This window comes from Mus caroli, unplaced genomic scaffold (genome assembly GCF_978045245.1).
Source record: "Mus caroli unplaced genomic scaffold, Mus_caroli_1 scaffold_13, whole genome shotgun sequence".
NCBI classification, from domain to species: Eukaryota; Metazoa; Chordata; class Mammalia; order Rodentia; family Muridae; genus Mus; species Mus caroli.
The window spans coordinates 49,832,091-49,846,310 of NW_028227268.1; the positions used below are offsets into that span (position 1 = coordinate 49,832,091).

Consider the following 14,220-nt stretch of genomic DNA (forward strand, 5'->3'; position numbering starts at 1 on the left):
CAGCTTCCCAGCCTCCTGAGTGCTGGCATTATGGATATGTGTCACCTTGCCTAGTTTCAGGTCCTTATGCACCAGGCACTATTATAAATATAGTACATAATTTAACTATTTAATTCTCACAAAATCCTAAGAAGCAACCATTTGTGTTATCTTCATGTTAGAGGTGAAGAAGCAAAGCACATAAGATTAAGTAAATGGGCAGTGGTGGCGCACGCCTGTAATCCCAGCACTTGGGAGGCAGAGGCAGGTGGCTTTCTGAGTTCAAGGCCAACCTGGTCTACAGAATGAGTTCCAGGGTAGCTAGGGGCTATACAGAGAAACCCTGTCTCGAAAAAGGAAAAAAAAAAAAAAGGAAGAAGAAGAAGAAAAGGAAGAAGAAGAGGAGGAGGAGGAGGAGGAGGAGGAGGAGGAAGAAGAAGAAGAAGAAGAAGAAGAAGAAGAAGAAGAAGAAGAAGAAGAAGAAGAAGAAGAAGAAGAAGAAGAAGAAGAAGAAGAAGAAGAAGAAGAAGAAATTTAAGTAATTTGTCCAAGATCATACAAGAGCAGCTAGGATCTGAGCCCAGCAGCCTTCTCCTGGGCACTCCTGAGCATCTAACAGCAGGAAGCCCTTGAGGGAATTACAGAAAGACAGGGTGTCATCCCCACAGCCCCTCTCAGCCCCTAACTTCCTCCTCCCACAGTTCCACCCAGCCATCCCTCTAGACACAGAGCCTCTCCGAGGCACTGGACTCACAGGACATGCTGCATGGCTGAGGCGGTCTTAGTGACTTCCTTCACTTGAATGATGCTCTGAACTTTGGCAAGGGAGGCGTTAATGTCCCGGCTCTCTTGAAGATCAAACTCAGTCTGGATCACGCCCCCATACTGCACCAGGGCAAAGTTGCACTGGAGAGCAGAGGGGGTGGAGGGAGTGATTGGGCTGTAATATAGACACCTCTGCCCCAGAAGCACAGGAAGAAAGCACCTGTCTACTTTGATGTCCCTGAACACAAGGAGACGCTAATGCAAAGGGAGGCCTCCAGCCAGGCAGGCACAGGCAGAGCAGAGTGACTTCTCCCTGGATCTGTGTCCCCACGAAGACCCCTCTATACTGACTATAGGTTCTGCATGTCACTTTCTTTGGCCGGTGGGACATTAAAATGTATTGGGACACTGAAACGTTCATGACTACCACAAACGAGTAGGGCCATCTCAGGCCATCCATCCCTAGTCAGGCAAGCAGATACCTATGTCAGTGTGGTAGCTCCAGGCAAAACTGACAGAAGAGTCACCCAGCTGAGCTCAGCAAAATAATACCTGAAGAGCTATGAGCAAACCAAAGGGGGCCGGTCTGAAGCTGGTACTTAGATACCGATGTGTGCATAAGTGAGGAGAGCCCAGCCCTCAAGGAAGCCCACCTCAAAACACTTCTCATAGAAGTTCCTCATCATGGTAGAGATGAAATTTTTGGCCTTCTGGAAGTCTGAGGGTTCAATGCTTCCTGAGCCATCCAGGACAATAGCGATCTCGGTGCCTGGTCAGGACGAAGGTGCGGGTGAGCTTCCAGACAAGAATAAGGGCAGCATGTTCTGCCCTGTAAGGCACCCACCCACACACATACACAAAATACTCAGACTCCCTGCCTGCGGTGCAGTTCAGGGAAGAAGTCAGGGAAGCTCCTGAGAATGGAGTGCTCCCCTTCCCACCCTGTACCCCAAGACCCTGTATCCCTGGCTGTCCTAGAGCTAGCTCTCTAGACCAGGCTGGCCTCGGACTCACAGAGATCCACTGGCCTCTGCCTCCTGAGTGCTGGGATCAAAGGTGTGTACCACCACCATTCTTACCTTAAAGGTAAAAGAGAGATCTAGAACCTGGTTCTACTATGGGAATCACTCCCATTTTGATGGCCTCAGTTTCCCCATCTTTAAGCAGGGCCAGTGAGAAGGCTCAGCTGGTAAAGGAGCTTGCTGCCAAGTCTGATGACCTGAGTTTGATTCTCTGAAACTCACACGGTAGAAGGATAGAACTGACTCCTGCAAGTTGACCTCTAACCTCCACATGTGCGCTGTGAAACAGGAGTGTGCTTGGCACTTGTGCGCATGCACACACACCCCACACACAATGAACAAACATGCAAATAAATGTTTGTTTGTTTGTTTGTTTTTAATTGAGACAGGGCTAGGACTTGCCATATCTATAGGACCTGACCACTGTTCCCCATCTTCTAGATCTGAACATACCTTGATTCATTCCAGAGGCCATTAGCTTAGGGGTTCATTATGGAGGCCCCTAATCTGCCTCTTCTTACCAGCTTCCTCCTCGTCTTCCTCCTCCACTGTCCGGCGTCTCCTGGCCGACTTCTTATCCTCCCCTGTGCTGCCTCCTTTGCTTCTACAGTAGTCACCAGAGTCCACATGTGTTCCTGGATCCAGGAACCCTTCTTTAAGAAGCATACAGGTAAGACACAGAGTCAAAAGAAGCCTTGGGGACAGCTGCCTGCCCCCAAGACAGGGATCATTAGCTCGTCCCTGACAAGGACCCTGAGCTTGCTTTTCCCATGCTAGGGACAAGTGTCTGTCTGCCTCTGTTGTGAGCTGGTGTTTCTCCTTGGATCCTTTTTTTCTGATCCTTACCGAGGTCAGAGAAGTAGGCTTGGGCCTGGAGGTCCAAATTGGGGGTGAGTAGGCTGCAGGCACCTGTGAGCTCTGAGTTGAGGCTGCGGAACTTCCGGGCCTGTACCTGAATGCACACCTGGAGAGAGGGAGAAGGGGAGGAGCAGGCAGGTTTGCGGGATCAGTCAAATACTTCCTAGTCACAGCCACTGTCACCCCCATTCCAGAACACAGTGGCTCAACCACTTAGAGGTCAGAGGAACAGCTGCCTCACTCCTCAGGGTCAGGTATCAGGTGCTGGAGTCAGAAATGCAGTCAGTGGGCACTGGCTGGGTCAGACTTGGCATCACTATAGAGGTCAGACCACAGAGAGACGACAGCATAACAATAGGCTTGGCAGCTCCATAGTTATCCGCAGGAGCCAGCACCAGTCCCCACCCCCCACCCCCCGGGGAGGGGCCTTCTGCCTATGTACTCACCAAAACACCATTGTGGTTCCCGACCAATGTCACTCCCTGGTACCTGCCCTTTGGCATACAGATGTGCTCTGAAAAAGTTAAGGCAGGGAAGGGTGAAGGGGATTCTGGGAGCCCACCATCGACCCAAGGTCAGGGCCACAGGGATGCTGATGTCAACGGCCTCAAGAAGCTAGAGTTAGAGGTTCCATGGACCTGAATAGTTTGGGTATGCCAGGATGCAGTCCCTTTCCCAACCCCCTTTACCATCTCAACAAAGAACCCACTGCCCAGCCTTGACAACCAGGGATGGGGATTCAGAAATGACTGCCACCTGGGGCTTCTTAAAGAGTTCCTGGTGTGTGTGGAGGACTAGGGACAAGGGTTAGCAGGCTGTAGGTGCCTATGAGCTCTGAGGTAAGACCATGGGGGCTGGCTGGACGTGGACTTGAATCTCTGCAGAGAGATCCAGGAAGACTCCCAGTGTCAGCCTTGGGTCTACACACATGCCCACGTAAACACATGTGAACACACAGAGACACATGAAAATGTGAACCCATTACTTAACACAGTGCCAGGCTCATGGCAAGCACTCAAGTGAGTGTTGGCTCCAGATCTGTCATTAGGACTGTCTCTTGAGAGTCAGGCTGGGCTGTGACAGTGGATAGCATGAGCCTAGGCACTGGGGTCAAGGCTCACTATGGGGCTGGGGGCCAGAAATGGTTGGGCCGGATCAGGCAGGACTGGGATTGGAATAGTTTGAGCTGAGATTATGTGAGGCTCCTAAGAGATATCCCGGGGAGCACGCTGTGGAGGTGGGGTTGGCTTACCCACTGGCTGGCAAGCAATTTCATCTGGACTGATGGATATAGCGCATCGATACAGGGTGGCTGTATTCCTGTTGGAGCTGCGTCTGGCTACCAGGAGGCTAAGCGGATGAGGAGACAGCAAAGATAAGCTGGCTGACATCTCCTTTCACCTCCTTGCCTGTCCAGGCCCAGTCTTCCTATTCCTGCCTGAAGAAGAGGCCCTGGGTATGACAAACAACTTTCTAGCCCAGGCCGGCAGACTCAGCATTACTGGGAAAGCACTTAGTTAGCCTCTACTTCTACATGGCTCCAAGCAGTTCATTGTAACCCCTGTCTGCCTGCCTGACCGTTTGGAGCACTTCTGGTGGTTAGAAAAGACTCCTGTCCTGTGGGATGGAAGGGGGGAACCAGGAAGTCACAGGCCAGAATGCCAGTCCCTTGAAAGGCAAAGCTGACTGAAACATATTGCCCATCTGCCCTTAGCATTTCCTGACTAGGAACTAGAGGTTTGGGGAGCTGATGAAGGCAGCTTAAAAGATGTCAATCCTGCTGTGAAGTTCTTGTCTCCCAGAGGACAGGGTCAGCTTAAACAGTCACTATTACACTGCTCCGTGGGGCCTGGGACTTGGCTGGCCTCAGACTCAGGGTGACTGCGCATCCATGACTGGAGTTGCAAGCATAGTGGGAGGGAAGGGGATCCGAAGACTGGTAAGCCAAGTCCAAGGCCTTCGTGGTGACAGGAGGCTATGGAGGGCTTTGTCGAGGGGAAGCACATGACTAGTCTGTGCTTTTGAAAGGCCATGGTGTGGCTTTGGAGGCCTAGGAGACAAGACAGCACGGGGGGAGGGGCAGCCATGGGGCCCTGTCTCTACTTCCTCAGCTCTTTTTTTTTTTTTTTTTTGGTTTTTCGAGACAGGGTTTCTCTGTGTAGCCCTGGCTGTTCTGGAACTCACTTTGTAGACCAGGCTGGCCTTGAACTCAGAAATCAGCCTGCCTCTGCCTCCCAAGTGCTGGGATTAAAGGCGTGTACCACCACTGCCCAGCTTTACTTCCTCAGCTCTTACCACGAGACACTTCTGTTTGTTTCGTCAAGATAGGATTTCTCTGTGTAGCCCTGGCTGTAGACCAGGCTGGCCTCAAACTCAGCCATCTGCCTGTCTCTGCCTCCTAAGTGCTGTGATTAAAGGACTGTGCCACCCCACCCAACTTGGAATAAAGACCAGGCATCTCTCTTTCTTTTGTCTTTCTGGTAGAGCTGGTGATTACACACAAGGCCAGACAAGTGCTCTGCCCCTCACCCACACCTAACCCCTCACTGTCTTCCTTAAAGCCATCATCACAGCCCCTAGGCCAGGCAGAATCTGGCCCAGTCTCTACCTCTCCAACCTGCCCTGCTCACTCAGAGAAAGACCTGCAATGTATGCTGTGGCCTTTAACAACTTTACGTCCTGGTCCTTTCTCCCCTCAGGCTCACTTGCCAGCTGTCCGATCTGCCTGGAAGCCTGGCCTTCCACTCCCTAAAACTGGTTCATCCTCAACCCTGAACTCTGCGTAACTGCCACCCACGCCTGCTGTTTTCTCCAGGGGGCCCCACCTCACACTCCAGTTACCCTGCTCTGACGCTTCCCGTCTCAGAACTTGTCACCACCAGACCGTAGCTTGCTTCCTGATTCCCCTATGTTATCATCCATCTCCTCCACCAAGCCAGTTCCCCAATAGCCTTGTCTTCCTTGTCTATCACACAATTACGGAGGCTTAGAACACCTCCTAGAACAGTGTAAGGGCTTGGTAAACACTTGCTGAATGACTTGCATGGTTGTACAGGCAACGGCTGAGGGGTTGATCTGGGGCATTGGACAGAGGGGTAGGTGACCATGGTGTGTGTCCGAGTCCTGAAGTTAGGTCACTGTTCAGTAACTCTGCCTCCCTCCCCAGGTTATCTTGGCCCAGGCCCAGTCCCTTTCCTCCTGTTCCCAATGGTAGGTTAGCTCATAACTATGTTCCTTCCCAGAGCACCTAGAACAACCCTTTGCTCACCCTGTTTCTTCCTGTGGTGCCTTTTCCTCCCTTCTCCTGCAGAGCAGCCTTCCCAGGTACCAGCTCAAACCTTCCAGTCGCCCTAACTACTGCATTCCCACTCCCATGCCTGATCTTTGTTTCTATCTTGGTTCTGAGCTCTGGAGAAGCCACCACATGCAGCTGTGCAGACTGCACACTGCAGATCCCCAAGACGGTCATCCATAATGTGCAATCCTGTGGCCTAAGGCCCAGTCTGTGTTGCTCCCAACCCTTTTATTTATGGCAACCTCCAGGTTTGCTGACTTAGTGACTAGCAAACCAGCTAACCACAGACTGACAGACCAGTTATGACACAGGCTGCCATTGGCTGCCATCCCCAGGTTCCGGGATCTGCTCTGGACTGGGTACATCTCCAGGACATCTCATCCACCTCCTGCCTTCTCCCAGCTGGCAGTCTTACTCCATAATTCAGAAAGTACGGGAATTGTGAAGGGCATAGTACCCTCACCCTGGGGGTAAGAGCAGCTATCAGCCTGTTCCTTTCTCTATGGTGAGCTGGGCCAATCAGTTGGTGCATTTCCTGCCCCCTGCAGCAGGCTCAGAAACCCAGAACTGTCTCCACCACATCCTCCTGCTGACAGTGCAAACCCCCAAGCCCCTCTGCCTTAGCAGGTATTCAGGGAGCCCCACTAGGTTCCCCATCTCTTGACAGCTCCCAGCACCCTATACATTGAGAGCTTTAAACACAAATACCCGCCCCATCTACTTTGACCCTTGGGCCTCTAAGGGAGGGGACAGTAAGACTGTGAGCCTAGGGCTGGTAAGAGACCCACTGGGGTAGTGGTAAAAGATGAAGAGGCAGGAAATGGCCACAGATAACTTGAATAAAATCCTTTTATGTAGTGAAAACAACTTGGAAAACAAAATGCAAACTCAACCTCCCTTTATAAACCTGATCAAATAAATCACCCTGGCTGTAGAGTAGAAGTACCAGGGGGACTGGCCCCATGCTTACCATCACAGCAGTTGACACCACGCAAAACTCCAGCCTCAGACAGTACCACTAATGGGGTTGGAGGACTTAATGCTGTTTGAGGATTGCTTGATCAAGTGGGTTCTGTTGTAACATTTATATTGAGTTAAAAAAAACCAGGCAGAGGGACTGGAGAGATGGCTCAGAGGTTAAAAGCACTAACTGTTCTTCCAGAGGTCCTGAGTTCAATTCCCAGCAACAACATGGTGGCTCACAACCATCTGTAATGGGATCTGATGTCCCCTTCTCACCAGAAGACAGCTATAGTATACTCATATACATGAAATAAATAAATAAATCTTTGAGAGAAAGAGAGAAAGAGAACAGGCAGAGGGGAGCTAGAGAGATGGTTCAGCAGTTAAGAGCACTGACTGCTCTTCCAGAGCTCCTGAGTTCAATTCCAAGCAACCACATGGTGGCGCACAACCATCTGTAATGGGATCTGATACCCTCTTCTGATGTGTCTGAAGACAGTTACAATATATATATATATATCATAAATAAATAAATATTTTTAAAAACCCAGGCAAAACTGATAGAAACACAGAGTTGGGATGGGAGGGCTGACTGTCAATGAGAGGTGTCTGGTGCAGAGCATGGGACTTCCAGAAGACTTTCCTAGTGTCTGTTTGGTGTTTGTTTGTTTGTTTGTTTGTTTTTTGTTTTCCGAGACAGGGCTTCTCTGTATAGCCCTGGCTGTCCTAGAACTCACTTTGTAGACCAGGCTGGCCTCGAACTCAGAAATCCACCTGCCTCTGCCTCTGCCTCTGGAGTGCTGGGATTAAAGGTGTGCGCCACCACGCCCGGCTTTGTTTGTTTGTTTTGTTGTTGGTTTGGTTTTTTGTTTTTTTTTTTTTAGACGTGGTCACTCTGTATATCCCTGACTGTCCTGGAACTGACTGTGTAGCCAGGCTGGCCTCAAACTCACAGAGATGCCCTGCTTCTAAAGGCATGGCTTCCCTGGCATTTTTGATCCAGATGTTGCTTATACGGATGGCATGTTTTATGAACATACATTGAACCGCGATAGATTGAACTTTCATATATGGTTATGTCAACACAAAAAAATTACCAGAACAAAATGCAATAAAGGTCAATGGTTTTGTTTTTGTTTGGTTTTTGAGATAGACTCTCACCTTGTAATTCTAGCTGGCCCAGAATTTGCTATGTAGACGAGACTGACTATGAACTGACAGACATTTGCCTTCCCCTGCCTCCCAACTGCAGGGATTAAAGGCATATGCCACCGCACCTGACCCAAACCTCAACTTTAATTATCTTCCAGCAGCCAAAATCTTTGACCACATTCTCACTGTTCTTGCTTCAAACCCTTCCAGCTCTTCTGGAACTCCATGCGATGAGGTACAGCTAACCTCTCCCATGATCCTCCATAGTGCTCAGTGTCAGGCATTTTCTTAGCCAGCTCTCTTGCTCAGGACAGCCTCCAGGCTTTTAGCCAACCTCTTCTCTCTTCTTCTCTCTGCCTGGACTTCTTTTTCTCAGCCCTTCTCATGCTAACTTTGATCACACACACACACACACACACACATACACCAAATCCTGGCACAGACGCTGGAAGTGGCCTTTGTTCACATTCCTGAAACCACCATAGCTGTTAGCATTATCATCATTGTGAGGCTTGTCTGAGTCCTTCATGAATCCAGCAGTTCCTCAAGGACAAGAGGCACATATCACTCCTTTTTGAGGGGATGTGGGGCCCAGGGTCTTACTATGTAGACCAACATGGCCTGGTTCACTATGCAGACCAGGGTGACCTCAAACTCACAGAGCTCTGCCTGTCTCTGCTTGAATGCTGGGATTGAAGGTGTGTGCCCATCCTTGGTTCCCTCTCTGCTTTACACCACACCTTTTGTCTGGCACTGGGCAGATGCTTTATAAATATTCACTGAATGAATAAAATGGATCTGCCCTAACCACTTAAATCTACTGATGAACTCCACTCCACCAATGGAGCCTTTAAGACTTCCAAGCTATTCATGTCAATAGACACCTGCTATTTTCAACTTTAATATTGATGTTTCAGTTAAGAGTGCACAGCAATAAGCAAATAAACAGACAAATAATAAATAAATCCTTTTAAAATCATTTAAAAGGGTGGTGCATGCCTTATCCTGACACTTGGAAGGCAGAGGCAGCAGAAAAGAGTTAGTTCTTTCTTAGCATGCAGGAGGTCCTGGGTTCAAGCCATGAACATGAAAACAAGAACCATGATAAAAAGAAGACAAAAGGAAGAAAAGAAAGAATGAAAGAAGAAAGAGAGAGAGAGAGGAAGAAAGAGAGGAAGAAAGAAAAGAGAAAAAAAGAAAAGAAAAAGAGAAGGAAAGAAAGAAAAAGAAGAAAGAGAACGAAAGAGAGGAAGAAGAAAGAGAGAGAGAGAAAGAGGAAGAAGGAAGAAAGAAAAGAAAAGAAGAGAGAAGAAAAGAAAGAAAAGAGAAGAAAAGAAAGAAAGGAAAAGAGAAGAAAAGAAAGTACCTAAGTTAAACCAACTCAACTTTAGAAGCCACTCTGGTAAAAACAGGAAATCAGAGTGGGCCACAGATAGGACTTTACATACTGAGTTTTTTCATCTATGCAGATCTTCGCCTGCCTCAGCAGTGTGCATGAGCACCCGTATCTATAGAAGACATACCTAACTTGCTTTGGCCCTGCCCCAGTATGGAGGCTACCTGAACCAAAGTGTGTGTATGTTGGGGGGAAGCTCTGTGTGCTTTGCTCACAGGGCCTGGCATACAGTGGAGGGGCTTAGCACACAGTAGGAACTCCATCAGAACTTGGAGTGAATGACATCCTGCCCTCTCATCTCACATTTCCAGGCTGAACATAATGCTACTTCCACTCACTGCTTTGACCTGATTTTGATTCCATGCAACCACACTTTAATTATTTTTTTTTTCATGTTACAAGCACTGCCAATGTCTTTATATCAGGGCTAGGAACAAAAATCATTAGTAGACAGTGCTTAGCATGTTTGACACCTTGGGTTCAATTGCCAACATCACATACACACACACACACACACACACCACCACCACCACCACCACCACCACCACCACCATCATCATCATCATCACCATCATCTACGTGCCTCAGGCAGGGACCCTGGCATAGAACAGATGCTTAAAATGTGTAAGGTCCCAGGTTCAATTCCAAGCTCCACATTTGTTTTTTTCTTTTGCATGGTGCCTGGGTTACAACTGCTGCACCAAAGGCCATTGTGCACCCTTGACCCACCAGGCATGGCCACGCTGCTCTCCAAGGCAATGGCGCCAACACACTCACACATTCCTGTTTTACCCACCGCATCCTCGACCACACAGCCCTCAGATCTGACAGTTCCTTCCCAGCCAGAGAGTGGATACAGATGAGAGTTTCAAGACATGAGGCAGTGTTTCTCACAGTTCAGTTTGGCCAGAACCCATGTAAAGAAAGCCCTTTGGGTCCATTTTCTCAAAAATCTCACAGCTAACCTGTGAGTTCCACAAATCACCTGTCTGTGGGGGGAGAAACTGAGGCTCGGGGCTCAGTACCTCATTGAGCTTGCTCAGTGAATACAGAGAGGTGCCTCTGAGCCATGAGCCCCAGACAGTGCACTCTTAACTTCAATGGCTGAGCCTCATAGTCTCCATTTAACTAATTGGTTATTGTCATTTTCCAACTTTCCTGTGTTGACAACATGTAACTTTTATCACTCAGTAAAGACCCTTGGTAAACTTCATTTTAAAATATTATTTAAGGTTCCTTTCCTTGACCCAGTGTAAGGAAGAATAAATGAGCCGAGGACAGGGGGCTCTGTGAGCTGCCCGGGCTGGTCTGGGATCACAGCCCCCAGCTTTCTCTCTTTGGCTGTGTGTCATTCACCAAGGGAAATGGACGCTGCCCAGGACATGAGGTGGGATATCACAGCCTTCTCTGAGCTGCACCTCAGTCATCATTAGGACCACCCTAGTCCTCACTCTTCCACATGGAGGCCCCTCTCACCAGGTCTGGTTGTTGCTGGGGTCTTGATGCAGAAGGGAGCTGAGCACAGACGGTGCACCTGGCTGCAGTGCTGTGACCCAGGCCCAGTCCACATCCACATTGAAGGCTCCCTGAGGCTTCAGGCCTGCAAGCAAAAGAGAAAAATGCCTGATGAAAGAGGCACTCAGTTGAGGTTGTTACTGTACCTGTGCCTGCCATCAACCCACCAGATCCTGTGGTGCCATCACCTCACTATGGAGAAGAAAGGAGCCTCCATGTCCAGGAATACCTTTCCCATCAGGAAGGAATGGATGTGGGTGTGTCTGACTAGGTCTCTCTCTTAAACCAAGCCAGCTGCTCCAGTCCCAGGGAAAGCACTGTCTGAGGAGTGAGTACTGGCCCCAGCCCTTATATCTCCTGCTTTGTGATTTTCACACCAGTCACAGGGCTCATACTGTGTCCTGTACCAAACTTAACAGTGATCCAGAGTCCCCAGAGAAGGTCTATAACTCTACAAGTGACCCAAAAGGAAGCACAATGTCCTTTAAAATATCTTCTAAGAATAGTTTAATAGTTTGTACCTTACAACCCTGAACTGGAAACAAGCCAGATGGCAACTGTGGGAGAGCAGATGAAGCAGCCGTGTTCATATGATGGAAAGTTCATATGATGGAATGTTCATATAATGGAACGTTCATATGATAGAATGTTCATATGATGGAATATTCATATGATGGAATGTTCTTATGATGGAATATTCATATGATGGAAAGTTCATATGATGGAATGTTCGTATGATAGAATGTTCACATGATGGAATATTCATATGATGGAATATTCACATGATGGAATGTTCATATGATGGAATGTTCATATGATGGAATGTTCATATGATGGAAAGTTCATATGATGGAATATTCATATGATGGAATGTTCATATGATGGAAAGTTCATATGATGGAATATTCATATGATGGAAAGTTCATATGATGGAATGTTCATATGATGGAACGTTCATATGATGGAATGTTCGTATGATAGAACGTTCACATGATGGAATGTTCATATGATGGAATGTTCGTATGATAGAACGTTCACATGATGGAATATTCATATGATGGAATGTTCATATGATGGAACGTTCATATGATGGAATATTCATATGATGGAATATTCATATGATGGAATGTTCATATGATAGAAAGTTCATATGATGGAAAGTTCATATGATGGAAAGTTCATATGATGGAAAGTTCATATGATGGAATATTCATATGATGGAAAGTTCATATGATGGAATGTTCATATGATGGAACATTCATATGATGGAATGTTCGTATGATAGAACGTTCACATGATAGAACGTTCACATGATGGAATATTCATATGATGGAAAGTTCATATGATGGAATGTTCATATGATGGAAAGTTCATATGATGGAATGTTCATATGATGGAATGTTCATATGATGGAATGTTCGTATGATAGAACGTTCACATGATGGAATGTTCATATGATGGAATGTTCGTATGATAGAATGTTCACATGATGGAATATTCATATGATGGAATGTTCATATGATGGAATATTCATATAATGGAAAGTCATATGATGGAAAGTTCATATGATGGAATATTCATATGATGGAAAGTTCATATGATGGAATGTTCATATGATGGAATGTTCATATGATGGAATGTTCATATGATAGAACGTTCACATTATGGAATATTCATATGATGGAATGTTCATATGATGGAATATTCATATGATGGAAAGTTCATATGATGGAAAGTTCATATGATGGAATGTTCATATGATGGAAAGTTCATATGATGGAGCGTTCATATGATGGAATGTTCGTATGATAGAACGTTCACATGATGGAATATTCATATGATGGAATGTTCATATGATGGAATATTCATATGATGGAAAGTCATATGATGGAAAGTTCATATGATGGAATATTCATATGATGGAAAGTTCATATGATGGGATGTTCATATGATGGAACGTTCATATGATGGAATGTTCGTATGATAGAACGTTCACATGATGGAATATTCATATGATGGAATGTTCATATGATGGAATATTCATATGATGGAAAGTTCATATGATGGAAAGTTCATATGATGGAATATTCATATGATGGAAAGTTCATATGATGGAAAGTTCATATGATAGAACGTTCACATGATGGAATATTCATATGATAGAATATTCATATGATGGAATGTTCATATGATGGAAAGTTCATATGATGGAATGTTCATATGATGGAACGTTCATATGATGGAAAGTTCATATGATGGAATGTTCATATGATGGAACGTTCATATGATGGAATGTTCGTATGATAGAACGTTCACATGATGGAATGTTTTAATGATGGAATGTTGGTATGATAGAACGTTCACATGATGGAATACCACTAATCAGGAGTGGAAAGGAGCAGACTGAGGCACAGCGTGACCCTCGACTCACTGTGCCGGGTGAAAGAAACCCAGGGGCCTGACAAGAACTACAAACAGTTCAGAGTGGTGGCACCCACCTTTAATCCCAGCACTTGGGAGGCAGAGGCAGGTGGATTTCTCAGTTCAAGGCCAGCCTGGTCTACAGAGTGAGTTCCAGGACAGCCAGGGCTACACAGAGAAACCCTGTCTCCTACCCCTACACCCTGCCCCTCAAAAAAGAAAAAAATGTGTTTTAAGACCAATGATGAGGCCCTCTTTTCGTTCATACCAGTGACTTGCTTTAGATGAGTCTTAGCATTTGCTAGACAGTTTTCAGCTCATGAATCATTTTTAATTAGTGCTCATACATTCTCTCTCTCTTTTTTTTTTGTTGTTGTTGTTTTAATTTCAAGATCTTACATTACTTAGGCCAGTCTCAAACTCAGTTTTATTTGGTTTGGTTTGGTTTGGTTTGGTTTGGTTTTTGGTTTTTCGAGACAGGGTTTCTCTGTGTAGCCCTGGCTGTCCTGGAACTCACTCTGTAGACCAGGCTTGGCCTGGGACTCAGAAATCCTCCTGCCTCTGCCTCCCAAGTGCTGGGATTAAAGGCATGTGCCACCACTGCCTGGCTTCAGACTCAGTTCTTTAACAGAGGACAACTTTGACTTCCTAAAGCTGCTTGCTGCACCTCCTGCTCGCTGGTACCACAGTCACACAGCACACCAGAGCTGGCTGTAGTCATCATTTATAGAAACAATCTTTAGCTTTGTTAATTTTCTCCATAGCAAGTTCACTTTCAGCTTCATCAGTGTTTCTTATGCCTTTATTCCTTCCTGTACCAGCTTTGAGTTCTATTTGCTCTTCTTTTGGCTTAT

At 46.6% G+C, this 14,220-nt stretch overlaps 1 protein-coding gene across 1 annotated transcript in view; it reads right to left on the reverse strand.

Annotated features, from left to right (window-relative positions):
- Nucleotides 1-14,220, reverse strand: part of Itgae (integrin subunit alpha E) — a 57,841-nt gene that overhangs the window by 32,160 nt on the left and 11,461 nt on the right. Inside the window, exons 2-8 of the mRNA XM_021176640.3 lie at nt 10,907-11,030; nt 3,877-3,974; nt 3,071-3,138; nt 2,613-2,730; nt 2,288-2,419; nt 1,398-1,513; nt 734-885 (exon numbers count right to left, since the gene is read on the reverse strand). Of these exons, the coding sequence (XP_021032299.1) occupies nt 734-885; nt 1,398-1,513; nt 2,288-2,419; nt 2,613-2,730; nt 3,071-3,138; nt 3,877-3,974; nt 10,907-11,030 (808 nt within the window). The remainder of the gene's footprint in view (nt 1-733; nt 886-1,397; nt 1,514-2,287; nt 2,420-2,612; nt 2,731-3,070; nt 3,139-3,876; nt 3,975-10,906; nt 11,031-14,220) is intronic.